The 25,244-nt window shown below is 46.7% G+C and overlaps 1 protein-coding gene across 2 annotated transcripts; it reads right to left on the minus strand.

Moving 5' to 3' along the window:
- Positions 1–3,077: 3,077 nt before the first annotated feature.
- On the minus strand, positions 3,078–21,809 carry GJA5 (gap junction protein alpha 5). Of its 2 annotated transcripts, none has more exons than XM_082278471.1 (2): positions 21,560–21,809; positions 3,078–5,916 (listed from the first exon to the last, which is right to left on the minus strand). In XM_082278471.1, the coding sequence occupies exon 2, from the start codon at positions 5,865–5,867 to the stop codon at positions 4,755–4,757; it is 1,113 nt and encodes a 370-aa protein (XP_082134597.1). In that variant the 5' UTR covers positions 5,868–5,916; positions 21,560–21,809; the 3' UTR covers positions 3,078–4,754. The 2 variants fall into 2 exon arrangements, with proteins under 2 accessions (XP_082134597.1, XP_082134598.1); XM_082278472.1 differs by lacking the exon at positions 21,560–21,809 and adding an exon at positions 18,140–18,267.
- Positions 21,810–25,244: the final 3,435 nt, after the last annotated feature.

Genomic DNA, 25,244 nt, shown 5'->3' on the forward strand with positions numbered 1-25,244 from the left:
TGAAGGAAAAATGAAGCAGTTCTGCATTATTTGGCTACAGTGAGTCTTACAAGCTCATTTGATGCTATTTCTTTTTCTGTCATCAGACTTTCATGACAAAGTTATATATGTATGGTATTACAATTCCCGAGCTCCCCAGAAAGATCTTTAATCATCTAGACCGTATAAGCAACGAACACTTCAGGCAAAAGCAAAGCTATTAATTTTGCACTTCAAAGTCTCAGTTTCTCCCCCTACAAAGTGTATCTTATAGAGCTGCCACTCTCCATCCTCATTCTCAGCCTATCCATACCACTGGTGCTGCCACTAACCTGAATCACTGAAATGTTCTTTATTCATGAATGTGTGCAGAACCTGCCATCAGCCCTGCAGAGGATCCCCTCCTGTCACCCTTGCTGGGAGGAGGTGCTGGATTCCCTCAGGGGCACTTGGAGCCTGGGCATCCTTCTGTCCACCCTGGCTGCGTAGTTGCCTGATACTCCCAAGGGAGCTCCCCTGGGACCAGCAGCTCCCCTTGTGCCTGTGTTAGTCCCAGGTTTCCCAGGAGGCAGCAATGCCAGCAGGGAAGCTGCTCTGCAGTGCCTGCCACTGCTGTGTGTCAGGCTCTCTGCTATGCTACGCTGACTTTTTGAGTGCTGAATTTCTGCCTTCTTTGTACGTTGGCCATTTGCTGTCCAGTCAAGCGTGGTCTCATTCCTGTGAACACACAGGGCCTTTGTTCCTTGGGGTTTGGGTCTTCCTGATTCCTTGGCCTCAGTGATGTTTCATGGAAAAGTGTGTGAAGGGAGACTGTGTAGTCTGTCATCTTCCTACCTATTCCCTTCTAACAGTCTGAAATGTTATCAGCATTGAATTTACTTGAGTATTGTCTTGCCCACATATTCTGAAAGAGGAAGCAACTTGCTTGACCTGTGTCCTCTAGATCAGCCATTACTTTTGAGTCTCTCTCTCTCAAATTTCTCTTAGCCTGCTCAGCTGTCCTGCTGTGCTGTTCATGGAGAGGAACTCAGAGGCATGACCTTGTCTCAGTTCAATACTTTATTAGTTTTGGCATTCTATGTATTTTTAAATATAGGTTTTCCTTTTATAGGATTAAGTATTTCTGATTTAAAGGCTTGTTGAAACACGTTTCTCTGTCCTCCTGTCTCAGGCTCACCAGCTGATCAGCACAAGGCTGTAGATCAGAACTGACTTCTGGCTCCTTCAGCATCAGCTAGAGGAGGAAATGATTTGAGGTGTGCTAACCACGGAGATGACTAGGGATGGTGTTTCTCTCAAATGTTGGTTCCAGCTGTTGCTGGAGAGTCTGAGCAGTCCCAGCAGCTAGAATTGGAGAAAAGAGGGGCAAGAATGAAAAGCTCTCATGTTTTCTCTTTTCTTCCTCTCAGACCATTGTCTTTGTAATGCTGCCATTTAAAGATTGAGTGCCTATCCAAGGACTGAATTTAATATGTAATGTTGATCCAGGTCACTACTATAAGATTGTCTGCCCATCCATCTGGTACAAAGCAATATATACTAAATCTGTCTGAAAGGACAGGACAGCCTGAAGTAAATGTGCTCCTATCGTGGTGTGACAGCCTGACCAGCCTTGACAGTGGATTCCAAGAATCACAAGTTTTTGGTCTGTCAGCTAGTGCAAACATACATCCATCCATCCATCTGTCCAATATCCCCCACTTCTTATACCTAGAAGACAGAACCATGGAGGCATTAAGAAATGGGTGGCAGAGGGAAATTATCTGCTTTGATACTTGCAATCTCTAGGAAGAGAGAGAGCTGGGATGGTTGTATTCCTCTGGTCTCAAAGATCACCAAAACCCCGCCTGTGAACGTGGTTGGATCATAGAGGTCTGAGACAGCACAGAGGAGATCCTTGTCCTCTTCTTTCAGCTCTACCTTGCCCTCTAGCAGAGACTGTAGCTCAGAGTTTTTAAAGTTTGGTCTACTGCTTGTTTTAAACCAAGAAAAGTTTATTAAACAAGGTCTGTGTCCATGCTCGAGTGGCTTTACTAAACATTAATGTCACTCAATAGCCAAGTGTTCCACGGGGAATGCTCCTGACTTCCCCATTGCCTGTCTCTCGCAGCAAGGTGGCACCCTAAGGGACAGGCATGCTCAGGGCTGTGCACATGCCAGTTCAAAACGCTGCAGAACCAATCCTGCCTTCCCGCTGCACTGCGGGGCTGTGGGTGCTCAGGTGGCAGCCTCACTCCTGGGCTGAAAACCCCCAAACCAAGGCTCCTTAATCTTAAGGGATCCTTGTAGTTTCTAATGCAGTTAAAGGTCCTTGTCCCTGTGTCCTCATTGAATTCTGGATTCATTCTTTATGCCCCCTTTCAGGCTCCTTGCTGGGACGCAGTACTTTGCTGGTCTCCAGCTTCCCAGCCTGTAGAATCCTATGGGATGGGAAGATTTTGTGGAGAAAGGGAGGAAGAGCACTTCCTTCAGGGAGACAGGGGGATCCAAGGCCAGAAGGAGGGAGCCTGTGAAAGTTGGAAAGTGGGAAAACAAAGGGTAAATTTCAGAGAAAAGACATAGCTGAGAGAAGAAAAGGAATTTCTTGGGGCTGGGCAAATACATCTTAAGAGATTTGAGTACCCACAGGAACGCTGCAGAGATGGTGATTAGCGGTGATTCTCTCAAGGCCTTGTCTCTTAAAAAGACTTCAGGGCCCCGTTACTGCATGGACAAGCAATCAGATGCTTGAGGGACAGGTTTTACTTCCCTCTTCCTGCTGAGTTGTCCTCACATGCCAGGTGGCCTCTTTGGGTACAGAGGTGTGCTGGGATATGCAAGGAGATGGAAGCTCTGCTCTCTGACCAGCTTCTCCTTCCTTGGTAATGCAGAGGCAGGCAGGGGAGACGGGGGGGTGGGGGGTGGTTCTGTCAGCCAGTCAGTCAATCATTTCCCTATGTTTATTATTTATCCCCTTGGCCGAACCCTCCCCTCATTCCTGCCACTCTGGGCAATGGGAATTTTTGTGATCTCTGAGCAGCAGAGGCTGGCAGGCAGCGTGATCCCTGCTAGCAGCTCGTTCTCAGCCATGTGAGAGGAGAAACATCCACAAGGAGAGATGGAGTTAGAACTTTATTAGGAGAAACCTAGACACGACTGACTAAAATCTCACGTTAAGGAAAACACACAGGTCTTTTCGGGATTAAAAAATACAAATATATAAAAACTTGCAAACAAAAACATGGTTTCCCCCGTTGAGTGTGAATGTGTATTTATATGCACAGGGAGCTGTACCAAAGCTGTGTATCAGGAGCAGGGATTCACTTTCAGTGGCCCTAAGAGAGGGAATGGCTCAGTCCCCTCATCAGCTGGTCCCAGGCCATTCACTTGTGCAGTCCAGTGTTGGGAAGCTGTGGCCTGTGTCTGAAAGGGCAGTGCAGGGTAAACAACAGGGAGCAGCTTGGCTCTGTTTAGCAGATCTTTACCAGAGGGATGTCAGCTCTGCACTGAGGAAATGTGTCTTGAAGGGAAGCTGCCTGCACACCTCACCCACCAGACTCACAGTGCACCCTTGGGCCCCTGTGGTTGCTCTGAAAGGCTACAGCAGTGGAAAGACCCAGTCCAGGGGTTGCTTCTAATGCCATGTGTGCTAGGGATGGAGTGGAGAGGATGGCCTGGTGGCAGAGCAGAGACAAATAACTTGACCTGTGCTGGCTGGCAAGCTTGAGAGAGCAGGCAGGAGCTGAATGATGTGCAGGACCTGAGGAGGACGCTTTCTGCTTGCAAAAGATGCTGAAGTGTTTTGGTAGGTTGGTGTGAAGACACAGGCTGTACCTCTTCTGCAGATAAACAGAGGATGCTTTTCTCTCAAGTGGGCAGCTGGCAGCACCCTTTCAGCAGCATTCAGGTTTCTTGAAAGATGAGTCTCAAAAAGGGGAAAACCACTTTGTTTCCACATGATACTCATAAGATATCTTTTCTCACAGGAGAGTCTCTATTTCTGTTAATGGATGCCTTGCTTAGGATTGATGACATGAGTATCTTGAGAAAATTCCCCAGTCTTCATCAACTGGTCATCTAAGTGATTTCCCTGGGGCCAGTCTGCTGCGCTGACTTAGGAATGAGGAAGGGATTCCAATGTTAGACACGAGGCAGCCGTGTGCTGGGGACCACTGGCGTCCTTATTTACGGGGAAGAGTTGTTATATACACAGTGTCAAAAAAATTCAAGTAGGATTTATTGTGTAGGTAAACTGGTATAAAATATCTGGGCTCAGGTAGAGAAAGGGAGGGTTAGAAAGAGCCAAAATGAAGCAGATGAGAAAATCTTTCTTTCAGAAAGCCTACTGGTGTGTTTCTGCTCCGGGCAGGTGAGAAAAGCTTCAGCTCAGTATAATTGCCAAGCTGATGTTGCAAATGTTGAATAGAGACCAGAGAAGTAGAGGTCCAGTTGGTCTGTTGAATACAGTGGCACAGTTGGATACCCACTGAGCAGCCTCAGGAGTCTGCTCGCCTGTGCTCTACCTGGTGGGGAGTCTCTGATCCCTGTGGGTCCCATGATGAAAATATGGCTGAGGGCTTCATATCCTGAGATTGGTGTCTCTCTTCAGTGCCTGTGGCTGCCCCTGCCTTGAGCTGTGAGAGGTGCTGTCTGCAGTATAACGATGAAGTTCACTGGAAAGGATAGAGAGAGGATATTAAAACAGAGAGGTTAGGGGCAAGAGTTTGGAGTCCACTTTGCAGAAGTTTTACTGAGTGCTGGGACAGCTCCTTCTCCTCATCCGTGCTGGAGACAGGTCACACAGACAAATCATCCGACCTTGCCTTGCTGCTGGCACGGCTGGCCTTGCTGAACCGGCGTTTCTCGTTGAAGTAGTTCTCGGGGAAGGCAGGTGCCGCACATTCGCTGGCCACCTCTGGACTCTCCACGTAGCTGGACTTAATGAAGGGCCCTTCCCCAGCAGCATCCTCCTGGCCGTGGACCCTCTCGGTGGCGAAGTTGGCGGTGTTCTGCTGGGAGGCCATCTTGTTGCTGAAGGGGCTGATGAACTTCCCGTTGGGACTTGACAAGCACTGGTTAAAATCCGGCGGCGGGGTGTACATCTGTGCCCTCTCTGCCTGTGGGGCAGACTCCAGCCTGCCGGGGGCTGTGCTGGGACTGGCTTTGTAGGACCGAGAGCACCTCTCCTTGGCTTTCTTCCAGCCCAAGTGGTACAGCTCGGCCAGGCTGAGGAAGAGGGAGAGCACTGCCACAGCCAGCATGAAGACGATGAACACGTTCTTCTCCGTGGGGCGGGACACGTAGCAGTTGACGGGGTGGGGGCATGGTGCCCGCTGGCAGATGTACAGGGTCTCCAGGAAGATCCCATACAGGATGTACTGCCCCACAATGAAGGCCACTTCCATGGCAGTTCGAATCAAAATGCTGTAGACATAGGTGTTCAGCAGGCTGCCCCTCAGTATGATTTGGCCTCCTGATTCATCCCAGCCAACCAGCTTAGCCTCCTTCTCTGCCATGGAGCACTTCTGCTGGTAGTATGTGTCACCACCGTTTTTCTTCTCTTGGGCCTCTAATTCTGCCTCCTTCATCTTCCTCTTCTCCTCCATGCGCACCGTGTGCATCGCATGGCCCATGTACACCAGGGAGGGGGTGGAGACAAAGATGATCTGGAGGACCCAAAAGCGGACGTGGGAGATGGGGAAGGCCTTGTCGTAGCAGACGTTCTCGCAGCCGGGCTGCTGGGTGTCGCACATGAAGTCAGACTGCTCGTCCCCCCAGGAGGACTCCGCCGCTGTTCCCAGCACCAGCATCCGGAAGATGAAGAGCACGGTCAGCCAGACTTTCCCCACCACTGTGGAGTGTTTGTGGACCTTCTCGAGGAAGTCTCCCAGGAAAGTCCACTCCCCCATTTCTGCTCACCAGGAGGGGTGAGAAGTCTTGAGTACTGGCTGCAAGCCCCTGTTGGGAGAAAACAGAGTGTGGTTCTGAGGAGGGTTAGGAAATGCCCAGTTGCTAATGGATGGAGTGGAATGGTTTTTTTTGTTTTGTGTTGGAGGAAATGTTTTCATTTGACCTGAAATGAATGAGGTCTGGTTTGCTGAAGACTGTTCTGGATGCCTTGTGTTGTGTTTGGGACTTTTTTTTTCCTTTTTAAATTTAGCTACTGAAACAAAATGTGATTTTTTTTTTTTTACATAACACATCTACAGCCTGCTAAATGAGTTCCCAAAACCTTGAGGGTGAGCCAGATTTATTTGTGATTCAGAAAGTCCTTTCACTGTGATCTGCATATTGCATCCTCTGTGGACTTGGTAGTTAAAGCAGCATTCATCTGTCTGTAGACTGTACTCTGGGAAATCCTTAGTGGGCTGATCCCCTGGGAGATCAGACTGGAATCTACAGCCTGGCTTGAGCAGTGGCACTGTCATATGTTGCCTTTGTGTAATACCTGCACCAACACCTGGAATGTGAAGTGCTCGCAGCTCTGGGCTTCCTTTATGAGCTCAGTGCCACCACTCAAGCGCAGAGAAAACCTTTCTGTTGCCCACCTGCTCCCTGTCTGTAGGTTTTGCTTTGATTTTGCAGTGTTGCCAGCTTCATTTACAAGCTGCAAATGTTTAGGGGAGTGTAAAGACTTTGGTGGGCTGTGCCAGTCCTGGAAACCTAATCCACTGCTACCCTGTCATGCCTCTCTGAGAGGGAACTCTGTAAAATCTAAATGCTGGGTCATGCTCCTTCCTCTTTTCTTAAATTCTGAGGAAAAATTCACAGTTCCGATGAAACAGACAAAGAAAAAAAGCCTCCTTTGAAGTGCGTCCCAAGGACCAGTGACTCCTGGGAAGTGCTGTTGGTAGGTGGTCTGATGACAGGAAAGGTTTGCTGGACTGGGAGTAAGGTTGCAAAGCGGAGATGCAGGAGAACTTGCTTCAGTTTTGTTTCTGGCCCTGACTGACTGTTTCTGGTCAAGTCACTTAACCTGATGGATAAAAAGAGAGCAGTGGGTTTAATCCATCTTTTGTGGGGCTCTGTGGGAGTGCTTGAGCAATCATTTGATCCAGTTATGCTCACCATACTTACCTTCCCAGGGCACTGCAAAGCTCTCCCTAGTGCATGAGTTAAGGGCTGGGTGCTATAAAGTGTGCACTATTACCTTGGAGCTAATGTCCTCCCACAGTAATTCTTTTGGAAAATAGCATTTTAATAAGTAAATGTAAAAATAATCATCATAATGAAATATTAAAAGCACTAGTCAAGGTAAATCCCAAAGCCACAGGGACCAAATTGTTAACTCTCCTTTATTGTTCCTTGTCCTGTCTTTAGGAGCCAATTATTTTTATAGTGCAAAGAACATTTGTGGAGAGTAGACACTGTTAAAAGCTGAAAATTTACTGCAGCAATATTGTGTAGATTTCCTGTGAGCAAAAGCTGGAGAACAGATACACTTGTTGAGGGAACAATATCCCCTCCTCTAGTTACATGAGTGATATAATTTAATGTAGCAGCACACACAATAATTTATCCCATCGTTCGTTCCTGTGCTGTGTCCAGCTGCAAGGATGGATGGGACAAAGATCAAAAGTTGAATCTTTAAATTCCCGGTGCTGCTGAGGGCTGCCCTGGGAAAGGTGAGGATTGCCCAGGTATAGAGACAGGGCAGTGGCCACTTACTACCCCACCACCTGTCGGGAGCCATGTGAGCAGGGAGAAGGGACATACAGGAAGCAAAAGATGGGCTCTGGCTCTTTCCTGCCCTGGCAGGCATGCTGCAATCGTGCTGATGGAGATCCTGGTGGCTGCTTGGCATATGCAGAAGCTTTGATCTGCTGCCAGCCCAGAGCTGGAGGAGCAGTAACACAGAAACTCAGCTGGTCTTTCTGACTGCTCTCGTCTGCACTGGTGAAAACTGGTGAATGTGTGGGTCTGTCTTACCCTCTGAAATGGCTTTGGTGCAGTTACTGCATTCTGGAGAAACTAGCATATGGCTTCATTCCAGGAGCACCAGGGGATTAAATACAGGCAGATAAATCAGTGATGGGAAATATTTACAGACTGTGGCACTGAAATCAGTGTGTTTGCTTTTTTTCCCCCAGCGTGCAGACAAGGCAACCAGCTACCTACAGCTCAGTGTTATGTGTGTCCAACATCAATATTCTCTATCACAGCTGAATGTGTGGAATATTCCTTACAAGGCAGCATGAACAAGGGTGGGTGTCCTCACTTTTCCAGGTGGGTTTATATTGTTTACACGTGCCTTTTCTTGTTTCACCTTGCTTGGTAAATATGAACACAGTTTTCCCTGGCTCTGCCAAGGCTGAGTTTTTTCTTACTGCCATGGGGAAGTACAATCACAAACTGAGCCCCTCTTCCCGTCCATTCTACTGTGTGCAGGTTGTTTGGGGATTTACAATGGCTTGCCTTCCCCAGGGAAGGCTACTAAGCCTAGACACTTGCAAATTGTAAAAATTAGTATGTGCAGGACACAAAGTAAAGCAAACATAAGCGCAAGAGGAATCCAGAAATAAAAAATATGAACGGATGTGAGAAGAGCAGCGATTTACCTGTCTCATACATGCACAGAATATTTTAAGAGGCTGTAAATCAGGACAATCTGGCAGTCGTGAGGCTTAGGCTAGAAAATAGGGACATTTCCTCTGCCCTGCCTTGCACAGACTGTCTAAAGAAGGGACTGCCCTGAGGTGCCTCCTGACCGTCCTGCTACAGCCCCGTAGAGAGCTGAGGTGGCTGCTGCAAGGGTGTTGGTGGCCACGGGGGAGCAGATTTTGGAAACCAAGAGAAGGAGTTTCCCTCCTAGAGCAACATTTTTGGCTTAGACATTTGATACTTATTAGCAAGCTATTTTTGCAGTGCCAGACCAAGGGTCTTCTAGAGCATCTAATTCTCTGCTGCCAGCAAGAAAAGAAGGATTGTCACCTCCTGACAGCTTTTCCTGGCTATGCAGGGCTGCCCCTGACCTAGCCTTTCTCCTCATAGCTTTACTATTCTTGGGAATTTTCCATATAGTTCCTTTTCCTCATTCCCAGACTACTGTTGCCCTCACATGCTTTGACCTCTCAGCGTCTGAGCATCTGCAGCCTTTTATATTCCTAGTTTGGGCTCAGTTGGACAAGTCTTGTCTCACTCTGGTGTGACTGGGTAAAAACCACCTCTGGATATTTTTGTGGGGTCTCAGCACCTGATAGAAGACAGTCTTGGCAGCAGGGTCACGCATATTCATGAGCAGACGTGGGCTGTGCCGCCGCCCTTGCATGCTTTTGGTTGGGAGTTTTCTGCTGGATCCACACGGGAGCTGGGCGCCGTCAGGAGATCCTGGCACCGGGAGACGCGCGTGTGACACAGACCAGTGCAGCTTGGCACAAGCCCAGCGGCGTGCCCAGCCCAGCCTAATCATCACCTGGAACGCCGCTAAAGCTGAGGAAAGCTGAGCATCGCCCCGCAGGCCAAGCATGGAGTCTGCTCAGCTCCGGGCTGCCTTGTGACTGCCAAATTCCACGATAAAAATACCCCAGCGGGGACGGCACCTGCTAGTACGCCAGGCTGGCTCGCCAGCCACGGGCTGCTCTCTGCCATTCCTTCTTTGCACTACCTTTATCTGCGGGAGGGGGAGTGTCTGTTGCCCTCTGAGCAGTTTTGCCCATCCTCTTGGTGATGTCATGTGCTCTGAAAGGGCAGGCAAGCATTTCGCATCACTGCTGCTTGCTCCAGCCAGCACGCTTGTTCCAGCCAGCACGCTTGTTCTGGTTGGAACTAGCCAGGGCTCCGATGAACGGCTAGGAGATCCACACCAGAGAGCCAGGAGGGCTGTTCCTGTGCAATCATCTTTATATGAGTTTATTTCCCTGGGGGTGGTTAGGAAGAAAGTTTTCCCCTCTTTAGAAGACAGGCGAGACTATCAGCAGTGGTATAAATAGCTGAGCTCAACACTTCAAGCTAGCTTTTCCCACAAGGAAGGTGACAGGAGGTCGCCATCTCTGCAGGATGTTTCTAAAATAAAGTGGAGAGTCTGATTATAACACTGTTTCTGCTCTCCCTTGCTGGGCTCACCTCTTCCCCTTGGCAGATCCCAGGGGCTCGTGGAGAGGCTCTCTGAGGAAGGCTCCTTTGTGTGAGGCAAGCACAGTTCCTAGGGAGGGGGAAAGTACTGGATTCAAAGCCATTGTATTTTTTCCCAATCTCTGTGCGTGATTTGCTTAATCAGGTACAAACGTGTGTCTCTGGGAATTAATGAGATTTCACAGCAAAGCAGAGGGCCCAGGATGTTTTAAGAAGCTCACAAGCCAGACACATGGCTGTGTGGGGAGGCCATGCAAGAAGTGCATCCCCTCCAGGCTACTGAAAGGGGAGGCAGCTGTCCCCTCTGGGTACTGGGCACGTGAGCAGTGACATTGCAGTGGGGCATCCAGGCCAGCTGGGCCATGCTCAGTGCCTAGGAATTGCTCATGGCATTCCTCCCTCCAGCCGTGTTATCTCATACCGGGTCCAGGCCAGCCCGTGGCACAGCAGATAGAGATCATGGTGGGTGTGTGGGCAGAGATCTTTGCCCTGTGCTGACACTTGTTAGCCTGAAGCCAGACAGGAGTGCAGCCCACACTGCCAAACTCCCCCTCACACCTGTAGGCACTTGGGAAGGACGCTTCCAGCTCTGCCCTGGAGGTTGGTTGATGCTACTTTACTGAAGGATCTCTAGCCCCTTGTTGGTAGCCTCACAGCATCTCATGCAGTGTCGATGTTGTCACCTCTGTCTTGCAAATAGTGATCACTGGGGTACCGAAGGGGCAAACTGCTTGTTTGAGGTCACTGTGTTAGAGACAGTCTGGGGACAGAGCTCAGGGGTTGTGACTTGCAAGACTGTGTCCTTTTTTCTACGCAGCACTGCCTCTTAAACTTCATGACAGCAATACAACACTGTTTCTACAGCACATCTGCTTCTACAGACCACAGCCCTACTCTCCTCTGCCCTGGGACAACACCGTCTTGGTTACCTGAGAGCGAACCCTCTCCTGCTGCCCTTCTATAGCAGGTACACCTGGCAGAACCAGAAGCTTTTTGTTTTGCATTGTTTTGTTTTGTTTTGCCTTGTGGGGACATGTGGCTTACAACATTTAAATGATGAATAGAGTTAGAAATGCACTGTGCAGAGTGGGTGCAGTGCTTTGGATTACAGAGGATTTGTGATGCTAAAGCCCACCTCAGCAGGTATTTTTTGTTCAGAGTTTACTGGCATTAGCTCCTTCCTATTGATATACAATAGGAAAGCAACAACCTATGAGGCATTTTTGTCCAAACACCATCTCTCTGGCTTCATATATGCATGTGTATGCTTATGATAAGTTTCTGCCTGAAACAGGCCATTTCTTTAGCCAAATTTGTAACTCTGATCTGCACATGAGCCTGGAATAAATAGTTTTGTACTTATGCTTTTAAAGAAAAAGAATTGACATGTTTGGAATAGGTTCCATTCTAGTTCCTTGGGTTGAAAGCCCTGTGCTGAGCCAATATCAGAGTGACTTTGACTCTAGGACTGAAATCTCATGTGAGAAGAACAGCTCTGTGTTAACAGCTCCTGTCCTAGAAGACAGACATCCAATGTTTCTTATCTTTCTGCTCCTCCCAAGTTCACTGCAATTTCTGGAAGGGTCATACTGGTATCCAGACCACTGCCCCTACTTGTAGTTGCAGACAGCTTGTTATTCCTTGACGAGGTGTGCATTCCCCCTCCTCTCCAAATGTGGAAAATCTCAGAGCTCACAAAAAAGAGAGTGGGTGAGAAGATAAGGGAGTTGAATGACCCGTCACCTCCTACACACACAGGCACACAACCCTGACGCACACAGAGACACAGACGGAGGGGAATCACTCAGCACCTTCAAGTGTGTACATCAGGGATGTGTTACACACACGGATGATAATAATATGTAGAATATTTTCATCTGAAGTGATGGTAGAAGCTGAAGACTCCCAGTCAGTTGAATTTTTATTAGTTGTCTGTCTAGAACATCTAATGTTATTCCTCCCTCTGTGCTTTCATATATCCAAATATTAGGGCCAAGCTCTGCCTGATGTAGTCTCAGGAGACCAAGAACAGAAGAGACCTTGAACTCAGATGAGTCAAGCTGAGGGATGAATTTATCCCACTATCTTTGAAAAGCTGGCATCAAATAGTTACATGATAGTGGCATCCAGGCTCACACTTAAAAAGCAGGGAGCACCTTCTAGTTCTCTTGGGATTCTCTCTCTTTGCCTTTGAGAAATGTGGGTCCCTAGAGACCCCAACAGATGTGACAAAACTGGACTTGGGATAAACTAAATGAAGGATCGCTGTGCTCTTTTTCTAGGAAAAAAACCCCATAAATTCTCTCTCTAATGTAAATGCTGGAAACTTGATGCTGTTTCCAGTATCTTTATCTTTGCAGAGAGAAGCTGTATGAATTTGCAGATGATGGTAAATTGGGCAGCCTAAAGTGGGTGAAATACAGGTGAGGAGATAGCCAAAGAGGGCATAGGGAGCTCTGGGAAACGAAAACAAGCTGAGAAAGTTGGGGGCTGCTGTAGTAAAAGCTATTCCTGAGCTCTGCTGAGAGAAGCTGATCTGAAGCACTGCTCAGTCAGTGGAGAAGGCTGGTGTAAGATGTGCAGTGATGGCAGGCCTCACATTGGGCACAGTATAGCAGCAACAAAACCTGCCCATGTGATTTTAGGCTGGTTCGTAGCCTGCATGAGATGCAACTTGTTATAGTGTTGAAATGAAACAGACTGGAGAGGTAATGGGAGAAGGACAGAGCTCTCATTCAGACTTTTCCCATCCTTTCTTCCTTCCTCTCACTGCAGCATCTCCCTGCCTATCGGTTCCCCATGGTTTCCCTCCAGTCAAGCTCCCCCAGAGAGCCTTGCCTCAGTTTTTTGGCAGTTTTGACCAGCTAACTCTAGACAGCACCCAAATTGCTAATGCTTTCAGCCTTAGAAAGGGGAAATTTTCAGCAACTATCTGTTTCCCACTTATTTCTACCTTGTCAAATCTCATTTCTTCTTTCTTTCAAAGAATCTGTAGGATTCTTTTCACACTCCAGCCTCACTGCCTCAGTCTGGCTATGTGAGTGGATTATTTTTTGTACTCAGTGTATGTACCATATCCATATATGCACAACCCCCTTCCCCTTTTGAAATCAACTATTACTAAACCGGCGAAGCCCAGCGGTAGGGAGTTAGGAAACGCTGGGGTTACTGTTCCCAGTAATCTTAATTCAATCTCTTTGTGCCTGTGCCTCTTAGAGTCCTTAACCACATCCTCACATTGTCACCTCATTCTTTGCACAGGATGCCTGCCTTGTTCTGTGCCAGCCTGGCGGGGGCTTTCTTTAACAGCAGCTATTCAGTGTTTTGTTTTCTCCTCATTGTTCAGTGGGTGGCCTATGCCTCATTTACTGTACATTATTCAAGTCCAGCTCTAAAGACAGAATTATTAGTTTCCTCATGGGTTTTCCTATGGCTTTCATCACAACAGTATCTGATCGCTTCACAATTATAAATCTACTTACTTTCATTACCACCCAGAGGTGAGGAGATGGTAGTAGATCAACTGTGCAGCCAAGGAACTAAGGCAGTGAGAGATTAAGATAAAAACTGTTCATTAATTTTGGAAGCTCTTTGGTGATGTTGCTAATCTGTTGGTGCTTTTTTTCCAGTGTACTTAGCACTGTGTAATGGGTATTCAAAGCAGAGCTCTGTCTGCTTTGTGCTGGAGTGGGAGAGTTTATCACTTCCACCGGTTGCACTATGTGTAGAAATCAGATATCCTAAAGACAAGAAAGGAGCATTTGTGGGGAAATGTGGCTTAAGCAATTTGCCCCATGATGACAGAGGAAATTGGAGCAAGAAGCAAGAATTAACCCCAGTCCTCTTGGATAGCTTTATCTGATTACAAACTGGAGACAGCTTTTTTCCCATCCCACTATTCCCTCCTTTCTTCACCAGACATGTGAGTGCAGCAGAAGACCCTGGAGCTTTGCAGAGGTCACCCTTGCCAGAGTGCTTCACTTTCTGAGCAACCCTGTGCCCTGACCAAGGCATCTGTCACCTTTTCTGCTTCTAAGGGAGAGCAGCTTCATATGGAAATTCTCAGCCATTCTCAAGGCATATCCGTAATGACATAAAAAATGGAGGAAAGCAGAAATGTAAGAGTAAACCCCGTAGTTCTTACATTAAATCCCCCTGACCTCTCTTCAAAGAACACTAGAGAGACTTAAAAGTGTGCATCTCTCTGCTCATTGCATGCTGGGTGGCATGAATATTTCTTTGTTTCAGGGAAGAGCTGGCATGCCAAGTGTGGTTCACAGAGATCTCTCTGTTGCTTATCAATAGCACTAAAACTGATTCATCTCCCCACCCCCCACTCCCCCCTTTAATGAAGTCTTAGCCCAAAGATTGAAGTCTCTCTGTTGTCTCCTGGGAATTATTTCTAATTTAAACCTCTGTCCTCGTGCCTCCTACAACAGCACCCAAAGTGTGGAGCAGTCTCCGAAATGTGCTCCCTAATGACATAATGTAGTGCTGAATTACTCATTCCTCCTTGCCTATTTTCAATGCTGCAAGATAAGTCAGAAGATGGGCAAATGTGTGCAGAATGTGTGAAATTTGTCTGAAGGTCAAAAAGAGAAGAGAGACTAAGGTACAAAGTTCTGTATTTTCTGTCAGAGTTTAAATTTTTTAATACCCATAATACTAAAAATATGGTGGTATCATATACTGTTGAGTGGAAAAAAAACAACAACCCCAAATACTTATAGTAACAGGAATACTTAACATAGTTCCCAAGTGACCAGAGCCTGATGAGTATTTTAAACCCTGAAGCCTCAGGAATTCTCCTAAAGTACTGCTCTGCTCCCAAGGAAAAGGGGAGCAAAGTTGGAAATGTGTTCTTTTCTCAGAATAGATTTTGAAAACAGCAGCAAATGCAGAATTTCTTGTCTCCTGGTACAAATCCTGAATAATGTGAGGCTTCTGAATAACTGTTTAAGCTGCTCCTAGCTGCACACACATATGCACACATATGTTACATGCATGAAGTTCTTTAGTTTTAAAGAGAGGAACACATAGCAGCAGTAGGGGAGAACTCTCATAGATACTGCTTCACCAAGGAATTTCGATGGGTTTATCATCACAGAGGAAGAGTTCAATGCTTAAGCCTCATTCAGCACAAGACTTTTTTAGTTGAGGTTTATCCAGAAAAGCCACTTATAGGATCCTCTAAAAGTTTTTATGGTACTTCAAGGACAGAGGCACTGCCTCAGTTTACCTGAGTTGTTAAAACCAGAATGCCACAAAGCTCCTTAGACGTGACAAATGAGCAGCCAAACAATCCTTTAGGAAATCAAAGGAGCCACCACAGATCTGAGGTGGCAATTAGTCAGCAACTTTTACACTCAGGGAGATTGCTTCTTTCCAGCTGGATGTATAGGGGTACCGTAGTCTTAAGGTGGGCTATTCTTTGAAAAAGCAGTGTTAAATTATGGAAATGTCATTGCATAATTATTCCAAGTACAAAGAGGGGGGGAAGTTAGGAAGGCAAATAAAAAGAATCAGCAGCTGCTGGTGTGGGAGAGGACATTTGTCCCTTCAGGTCTGCATGCCTCCTTGCTGAGGCTGCCATGGGCAGTGTCAGGATGGAGGAGAAAGGCATTCCCTGGCGGCGCGCACAGAACGTGTGACTGCGAGATACCAGCGAGGCACTTCTCTACACTGGAGTTACATTCCCAGGCTCCATGTCACAGACCAGCCAGGACACCATACTCTCAAGGAGAAGAAACTGAAATATTTTGGAAGCATCCTGAATATAGGTGGTTAATGCAGGCACTTGATAAAGTGTTTGTACCCCGAGAGCCTCTCCTAGGTAAGAGTTCCCTTCACCACCGTCCCCTGAGCAGCTTGACAGCATGCTGAAATGGGATCTGACAGAAATGGCAATTTGCACTTTGTACTGTCTGAGGGAGGATGTTTGGGGCTCTTATCCTGCTTTCCTATACATTGGAATCTATCGGTATCTATGCTCATCGCAGGGAAGTTACTTGTTATTTCTGTAACTGCCTGTGGCAAAACAGTTTAATTTTTAAAATGTCCCAAGCCCACCATGTTACTAGTGGGAATGTTTTGAAGAGAAAATGAAAGAAAAAGTAAAATTTAAAGTTATTTTTGGCCATCCTTCTTTTCCTGCCTCTCCAAATCCTTTTTCTCCCTCATGCTGTTTTCCCCTTGAGTGTAATAATTTGATCTACCATCAGCACTTCCGCAGTTCAATTATTTCCCCCTCATGGTTGCTTACCTGATTTCCAGTATCTTGTCTTCAGTCTCCTTTCCTTGCTTTAGCACTTTTCCTTTTTGTAGTTAAGTTGAACTCCTTGTCCTCCTCAGTCACTTCGTTTCATTCCTTTAATATGGTTCTCTCTCTCTCTTCCTCTCTTTTTCTCCACCCCTTTTCTGTGTCACTTTCTGTCTTCCCCACTGCCTCTCTGCCTTTCCCCCCTCTTCTTTCTTCACCTACTTTTCTTGTCTCTCCCACCCCCTCCAGCCTAATCTTTCTATTTTCAAACCTGGTTTCCCGTTGTTTTTCCTTTAAAGACCATGGATCTCATTCCTCCCTCTCCATTCTCAGCCTCTCCCTGTGCCACCCTCCCCATGCCGACAGGATGCATTCGCTGCTGGCTTCGCGCAGTCCCTTCCAGTTGCTGCTGCCACTGTTCCTTTGCACATCTTCCCACAGATATCATTCTACGGTCTAAGCCTTTCCCAAACCAAAAGAGACAGGCTTGCCCCACAGTTACTCCAGCCTGACCCTGGAAAGCTTTTTCTGTGCAAGAAGAAGGACAATTCAACCAACAAAGGGCATATTTCTGACTCCTTCAAGCTTAATCTGGCATAGCAGAGTTCATGTGGAGAAGGGTCTTCCACCTCTTCAAATCACACAGAGCTTGCTCTGCTGGCTTCAACCAGGGGCTCAGCACAGCTGCAGCCTTGTCCTAAAGGGCACCAAATGCTTCCCAGGGACTTTTTTACATGCCCCTTACTGATAAATAGAGAATAATCTGCCTGTCAAGAGAGGTGCTTTTTGTCACACCACCCTACCACCACCTCCCCACACACACAGTCAGATGCTTGAGCATTTGGGGCTCTCTTAAAAATATTTTTGACATATCAAGTGTCTGAAGGTCTTGTATTTCATGTATGTGTCAAGCTGAGCCTCTGATTCCACATCAGGAATGGCCCAGCGAGGAGGCAGAATCAGAGATGCCTTCTGGCTTTGGTGAAAGTCTCAAAGAACCGGCGGCAGGAGAACGAGATTTGCGCAGAAGACTCTGCTGACCTGAGAACTGACTTGCTGCACGCAAGCTTTGGTGGTTATCCCTCAAGCAATCCTTCCCAGGCTAGATATCTCCCACCCAGAACAGTGCCTGGTGGTCTCTATGCATCAGCAAATGCACATCAGGAAACAAAAGCAGTCCAGAGACTAAAACACAGTGCTGGCAACTCTTCCAATAACTTTTCTCTCACTAATTTAATACCCCCTTTAGTCACGAGATTGAAAGCCAGTCTACAAAGCAACAGTTCTGTGCAGAGGCAACCTCTGGAAGCATGTCCTATGTGGCCACTCTCACTCTGAAGTTAGGAGTGCAACTCTTTTCCAGGAGGGCTGCATCCTCACTGATGGTTAGTGCAGGATGCAGGGCATAGAGTGCACAGTAAATTCCCACAGCAGCTCAGTAACCTCCTGGCATGGAGAAACCTATAGGCATTTGCTGCTTCATTTCTAACTTTATTGAAAGCCCTTCTGTGGGTTTAAGGAAAATACAAATGTTTCTGGGGTTGTTTCTCCCTCTCCTGTGTGGCAGTTTTTTATCTGCAATGGAAATTCATGGGAAGGAGAATATTATTCAATTTTTTTTGGTCTTTCTGGAGTAATTTCCATGAAGCATTATTATGTAAAGTCATGTTGATTTTATGCCAGTGAGATTGTCAAGGACTTCATCATAGAAGTGTCCAAAAAAAAGGTGTTAATAATACAGGTCTAGCTCACAGATGGCTTTGGAATAGGCTAGGGATAAGGCTTGTCAAGTGTTTTTCACATGCTGTAGAGAGACAGGTCCTGTGAGAGAGCTGTCGGAAATGCACTCACCTCCCTGCGTGGCTGACACTTTGCTGTACACTGAGGGTGATCAGGTCTGATTCTCCCTCCTCACTCCTTTGTGTTTCCTGTCCAAGTGTTGCTCCTGAGTGGCATGCAGAGGTAATCCTGAATCCAGCAGATACAGTCTGGTTCTGCTGAATGTACAAGGGAGGAGAGAAGGTTTCTGTCCAACATGTGCATGGTGCACAAGATGTACGTTCTATGAGCTCTTTTTGTTTTGGTGCTGGTGGTAACTGTCTGGATTTTGTTGCACAGAAGGGAAATGGTAGAAGGCAGACGGGGAGGCAAAAGACAGAAGGGTGTGTAGAGATGTTGTATGGACACTTCAGCCAGCCCCTCAATGTGTCATCCCTTCTCTACTGCACCCTCTTCAAGGGAAAACAGAGGTGTCCTGGCAGCTTCTCCAGCCCCTCAGCTAGAAAAATAGCTGGTTTGACCACTCCTAAGCATGGAAAAAGAATTTTGGCTCCCCTTCCCAAGAGCCTCTTATGCAAAACTTGTCTGATTTGAGTGAGGAGAGCAAGTGGAAGAGAATGCTCCTCCAGACAGAGGGAATGAGGAGAACAGCTGACAGCTTGCCATGTGCAGCTCGCAGATCACAGCAGTTTGTGATGCTGTGCAATGGATTTTGAAGGAAAGCAGAAACAAAGCCAGGAGGAAAAGGGAAAATAAGACAACATTTACTATCTTTTGATCAAAAGTTAAGAGCTTTCTTGGATTATGATTCCTGACCCCCTAGATAAAAGAAACGTAGCAGACCTTATTTACCTGGAATTCAGTAAACCATATGATATGGTGTCCCAGAAGAAACAAATTAGTGTAGAAGATTCAGTTGAGGAAGACAGGGATTATTAAATAAATCCTCAAGTGAGTAAGAGACTGACAGAACTGATACACCAGTTCCTTAATAGGCTGAAGGGAAATTATCTGTGAGGTTGCTTAAAGATTGCTCTTAGGACTGATCTTTTTTTATAGTTCTGTTAATTACCTTGGCACAGAAAGTAGAAATACTAATGAAATCTGCTGATGAAACAAAGCTGGGAGGTATCATGAGGGCAGAGGTGGATTCCAGCACTACAAGAGCTGAAGGCTCTTTCTGACTGGAGTGATCAAGGTGAGATTAAGTGGGAGAGTGCAAAGTCACACACTAGGAACTTGTTGCTTGAAGAGTAACAGGAATCTCCATCTCCCAGGAGAGACAGATGGAGAAAGATGGGGAAAGTTCATGGTTCAAAGGAGGGGGAACCAGCGATGCTATGTGGGGGTGAAAAAGGCAAGCAAACTTTGAGGATGTAGCAGCATCTCCAGTTGCAGTGAGTGGAAGTAATGTCATCTAAGAGGATGAGACTTCTCCAAAATAGTGTGTGCAGTGCTGCCTCCCCACATTCAAGGAGGATATTCAGCCTGGAGCAGGTGCAGAGGAAGGCAGTGGGGTGGTCAGAGAGACGGAGGGTGTCTCAGCCAACTGTGTGTTTACTTATCAGTCACAGCAGTGACTGCACAGAGATATTTGAGCAGATTTGAAAATAGATGTGGTACCAGTTTGAGCTTTTCAGCATTAATTATTTCGCACTGAACTTCATGCTAGTGCAGCAACATGAAGTAATTAAACCACGGTGTGATGTGCCTGCAGGGTGAATACTGTAAGGGAGCTTAGTTACTTAGTCTGGCAGAACAAAGGTTAAGAGAGGAGAGATTTGCTGCCTATAAATACTTTTAGGAATTGGGGGCTGGGAAAGTAAGTGCTCAGGAGAGAGCAGAGCTACATAAGCTAAAGGACAATGTGGCACAAGAATAAATAGATATAAATTGTCCATGAATGAATTTAGGTTGGAAATTAGAAGGTTTCTAAGCAACAGGGCAGGGAAGGAGGTGCTGGAACAGCATTTTAGCAGCACAAGTTAGGGTGGAAACCTAATGAGATTTAGGACAGAGTTTAGTAAGTTTAGAAAAGGCCATTTGTTTTGTACTTGCCTATTATTCAAAGGGATTGAACCTGATAAGCCAAGAGGTCCCTTTTTCATTCTATTTCCTGTACTTGCCTTATTGCCTTATCACATCTGCACCCTTGCACACAAAAGCCAGGTAAACCTGGAGCAGAGTTTGTGTGATGAGTTTTTCAGCATTGATCCCATGGATATTTAATGGAGGGATTCATTCTGTGCCTGGGATTTAAACAAGCAAAAAGAGCAAGCCAAGACAACGCATCGAAAAGTCTGCAAATATGCAGTAGTGTAGATGAGAGCTCACACAGGAAAGAGCTTCTTCACATAAAACAGATGTTCCCAGAGCATCTGGCTTTGCTGGAAGGCTGTTTCAAATGCAGGTAAATGCTCTCCTGAGATGTGAAAACTGAAAGAGATTGTCTGAAGGGAAAATGTCTTGTGCATTCCTGCTATTACCGAGGACTTTGTCCTTGGGGAGGATGTCAGGTTATACTGCACTGGGAAATTCTAGGAAAAAACACCACCCAACAATATTTGATGTTTGAGTTCATGTCTGCTGCTTGGCCACAGCACTGCACTTATTCTGGTTCTTCATAATGTCCCATGCTGGACAGACACCTCTAGTACCTTCTCTAAAGCACCAAAGGATGGTGCCTTCCTGGTGAAACATTTTATCTCAAATCCTCATGCATGGATATGATTGAAAGAGAAGGCCAGAGAGGGAAGTTCTCTGTTATACATTAGACCTCTGGAGACAGTTTGAAGGCATCCTCCAGCAGGAGGCAAATTCCCAAGGACAGGCTGGGCCCAAGGGAAGAGGAGTAGCAAAGGCCCCCGAATGAGAACAGTTTTATAGTCACAGTTTCTTATTTAGTAAAAAATCCCAAATTATTCTATATGGATGGATGTTTTCCTCTTCCCAGCCCAGAGTACCATACCAGCACAGAGTGAGGAAAAGAGGAAACAAGAAACAGCAAGGTGTGAAATATCATTGTGTGCCAGACTCATTTGCCAGTAAAGTTTTCAGCAAGAAAAACTGGAAGTGGTTTTCATCTCACTGAGGAGAAATTGCCATCTATCCCAAAGTAAATGCTGGGTTGTCAGCTTTATGTTATTGGAAACAAAGTAGGGCCCTCTCACCCCTCCTGCTTCCAACTCTCAACTCTGCAGCATCTCTGAGTAGTTGAGAAGTGCTTTGCACATGATAATGAAATTGCAGCTCCTATAAACACCCTCCTTGCTTTACAGGTGGAGGAACCAGACCATGGAGAGCATAAAGGATTTGTCTAAAGGATCAGCAAGTCATTTTAAAGCAAGGAGTCCCCATCTATCTAGCCACCAGGCATTCATCTTGTCCTGCAAACTTCCAGCTAGCTGAAATTGCTGCTTGACAGAAATGTGTGTGTATACGTATACACATAGCTATGTTTCCCAAAGAAGAAAAGAAAGAACAGACCTTTACCTCTTTTTGCTGAGCCTGCACAGGTAGAGAGAGGAACAGGTAAAGTTGACTGAAGGGTGGGGTGAGCTTTAGCAGAGCCCTTTGGTCTTGCTGGAGCCCACCTCTCTGCCAATGTTCGGCTCCCAGAAGAGATCCTGAAGTGTCTGAGGGAGGACACTCCGGGCAGGGTGAGCAAACCCCAGTCAGCTCCCAGGAGCTCAGCCTGTGGTCTGGCACTGTCGCACTGGCTGGAGATCCCCTCCAGCCTGGAGGACCAGTGCTGGGGGAGACTTGCTCCTGAGCTGTTCCTGACATGCACTGGCAGCTGTCTGCCTGCTATTCTTTTAAAGGGTCTTCGTGGATCAGGATAAAATGTGATCTTACGCAGACGCATTGTAAGCACAACTTGGCTCAGGTTCAGCTCTTCCTCTGGCTCCCAGCTACTCTATTTTTATTGAAGGAATTTGAGGCTATCAGAAAGGAAGTCAAATTGTTTTAGGAAAACAATAGAAAAGCAACTTGAAGTTTATTAGCTTCCTGCCCAGGGCCTGTGACCAACTTGTCAAACTTATTAGCATGATGGCAGAACTATTTATTTAAAAGGGGTAGCTACAGGACCCACAATTTCATTCCTGTTTGGGCCTTAGTGAAAACAAAGGAAAGCCATAAAATAATATCTGAAGGGAGCAGATGGCTAACTGGTAAATGGTGTGAGTAAGGTTGGCCTGTGAGCCATTCGTGGTGTTCACCAGAGCAATGGCTTTTGTGCGATTTGTTATCAAATGAATACCTGGGCTTGCAATCACAGGCCAGTCCCATCACCCCAAATTCCTTACTGTGGCTCAAATTTTCAAGTGGAAGCCTCACACCTAAGAAAACAAATTTGGCAGGAAAAGGTCTTCATTTAAAGCTACTGAAAGGAGTGAAACAATGCAGCAGGTCTGCAGAAGAGCCAGGAATAGAGCCCAGGTGTCCCTGACCCTGTTGACCCTGTTGCTGGATCCCCTCGACTGCAAAAAATATTTATATCCTTCAGAAGCAGCTGCAGTCTGCTTCCCCATCCAGCTCCCCCAAAGCAGCCACACCATGAAGTCACTGAATGCATGCTGGCATGTGGCTGGTGAGAAGAATGGGCAGCCAAACCATCAGTCACGAGCACAAAGTGTCTGTGAGCCTGAGCCTTCCTGAGGAGCTGCATTGTTTGCAACGAAATGAGAAGAGAATAAAACAGGTAACTGAGAAACATTTGCAAACTTTACCCAATGCAAAGCCATATCCCTTTTTCAGAGGGCCCTCTGCTAACTGAGTGTTTGACCAGCTTCCAGGGAGGTTATAGGAAGAACTCACCTCTCCTTTCAGTGGTGCAGTCTCGAGGAACTCAGGTGCTGAGGTACTGAGCTCGCAGAGCTATGCACACAGGCTTTGCACAGCTCAATAAGCACTTTTCAGATAAAAGGAAGAAGAACCTACCTCAAAAATTCTCTTCCTTCTTCTCCTCATTAGCTTAAATAAAAGTGGGAATGCAAAGCTGCAGTTTTCTCTGAGGCCTGGGGCAATGATGCGTCTTGTATTCGCAAGTGATAGAAGATCTTGGTTTATAGGTTCCTTTTAATTTATCCAGGTTAGGTGTTTCTAAAAGAGTCAAATTGTGTGCATTATCTCTGGAAGGGCCTAAGAAACTGGGTCTTAAAAACTTGGTAATTTTAATGTAAATGCAACAGTCTTCCATTTATTTGAGGTATCCTTGCAGCTTTTAGAAGGTTTCTGCAATTTCTGTCCCTCTGAGATACTGCTTTGGTAAACAAATCAGCCAAAGGAGGGCACCGAGCAATGCAGCATCCTAGTTCATTACAGTTTGTAAGTGTTTACTTAAAATTAAGTGCATTCTTGAGTTGCATTGATTGCAGTGTAATTTAATAGTCTGGAAGTTAGGCACCCTACACTGCCAGCCAGGCCGGCTTTCCTGGGGGAATTCCGAGGCAGACAGCAGATAGTGGATATACTTCTCCATAGCCTCTGCAGGAAGAGATGCCACGTGCAAATCGCATGATGGTGCTCTGGCAGCAGAAAAATATTTTCCTTGCACTTATTTGGGATCTCTGTCATCTGGGCTGGCATCACTTAATCTGTGCTTTGTTCTAGTAAGTAGTGTGTCAATCCTGAATGTGAGATGTGAGAATCTTTTTGTCAGTCTCTCAGGACTGCCGGGCTCTTGGTAGCCCCTGAGGCTGAGATCCTGCAAAGACTTGGTCATGTGAGTAACTTGATATAGTTACAGCTTGGGGCCATCTGTGTGGGTAAGGCCCCTCTGTGTGCAAATGTCATGGACTGGAAAATGCTGTATTTGTTGAAACTCCTGGTTTTTTTCTTCCAGGACCCAGCATGGTTTCTCAGAAACTTCTGGAATAACAATGGTTCCTACCCTGCTGGACGCGTGGATGCTGGGGGACTTCTTGCCCCAGAAGGCTGTGGCATGCAGCCATGTGGTGCCAGTGCTGGCACTGAGTTCCTGGGATGTGCTCTCCCATCCTGGAGTTAAGGAATTGTGCTGCTGCAAGATCCCAGCTCTAAATCTTGAGGCTTTAGGAAAAGTCTGACAAGGTGGAAAGAATCACAGGCACATGTCTCTTCCTAAAGCAAGCTGGAGGGTAGAAGGACCTCAGCCTGCTCTATACATTCTCCACAGAGGAAGAGAAATCAGGCCTTGCATCTGCTCTGAAGGAAAAAAATCTCTAGAGCTTTCCCTGGAAGTCAGCTTCAGAGGAAGAAACAGTTGAAAGGATTTGAGGGAAAAGAGACACGTGCTTGGATGATGGTGAGTGAAACTGAAAAGCAAACAGCCTGAGTTATGGGAGGCTTCTCAGATGGTACTTATTGCTCCCAGCCAGCTTTTTCTCTTTTGTGATGGTCTGAAAGAATCTCAAGGCATGACGTCCTGGGTAAAATTAAGAGCTTGATTAATTGCAGAAATCCATGAGTAATGGTTCTTCCCAGCAGTTTTGTGATGTGTGTTGGCTGGATTCTGAAGCCTTCTATAGAGTAAATCACAGCAAATGGAGGGGGCAGGAGGACACTGCTTCAGGGCAGGAGGACTCAAGCAGATTTTTACATTTTACACTAGAAGATCAAATATCCATGCGTGTGCAAGAGCTCACAAGCCCAGCAGTGCTGTGGGGCAGGGAAAGTGCCTTTCAAAGGGCTTCCCTTTTCCAAAGTGTGCCATGAGCACTGTGAGAAAAGCAGGCAGGCCTGCTCCTTCATGCTGCACTTCTGTGTGGCTGCATGAAGGCAAATCCTCCCACAGGGATGCATCAGGCACATGGTGTCCCGAGGATTTATCAGAGGGAAGCTTGGAAAAAATTTGTACCCAGTTTTGCTTTCTGGAAGGGTGAAGGATTTGGTCAATTCAAATCTCCTTAATTGTTTTTCTGGACACCTGGGTTTCCTGGTAAAACCCTGTCTGACTTTCTACCAGCCCCCCCTGCCCAGAGAGGTGAGAGGCTGCAGAGGAAACAGGTGTATGCATGAGTCACCTGCAGCCACAAAGGCAAGGAAGTGGTGCCCTGGCTTCTCCCCACAGTCATGAAGGGAGCCCTGCTCGCTCTCCAGGTGGCCACAAGGTCATGTTTAAAGCTACAGGGAGTGGGGAGGAGGCTAGGGAGTTCTCTGAGGACTGAAGTCCTGCCAGTGGCCTAATGTAGAGGTT

Source organism: Coloeus monedula (assembly GCF_965178545.1).
Source record: "Coloeus monedula genome assembly, chromosome: 3".
In the NCBI taxonomy this organism is placed as follows: domain Eukaryota; kingdom Metazoa; phylum Chordata; class Aves; order Passeriformes; family Corvidae; genus Coloeus; species Coloeus monedula.

Coding starts and splice junctions, on each gene's coding strand:
- GJA5 (XM_082278471.1), bottom strand. CDS start 5,867: ATGGGGGAGTGGACTTTCCTGGGAGACTTCCTCGAGAAGGTCCACAAA.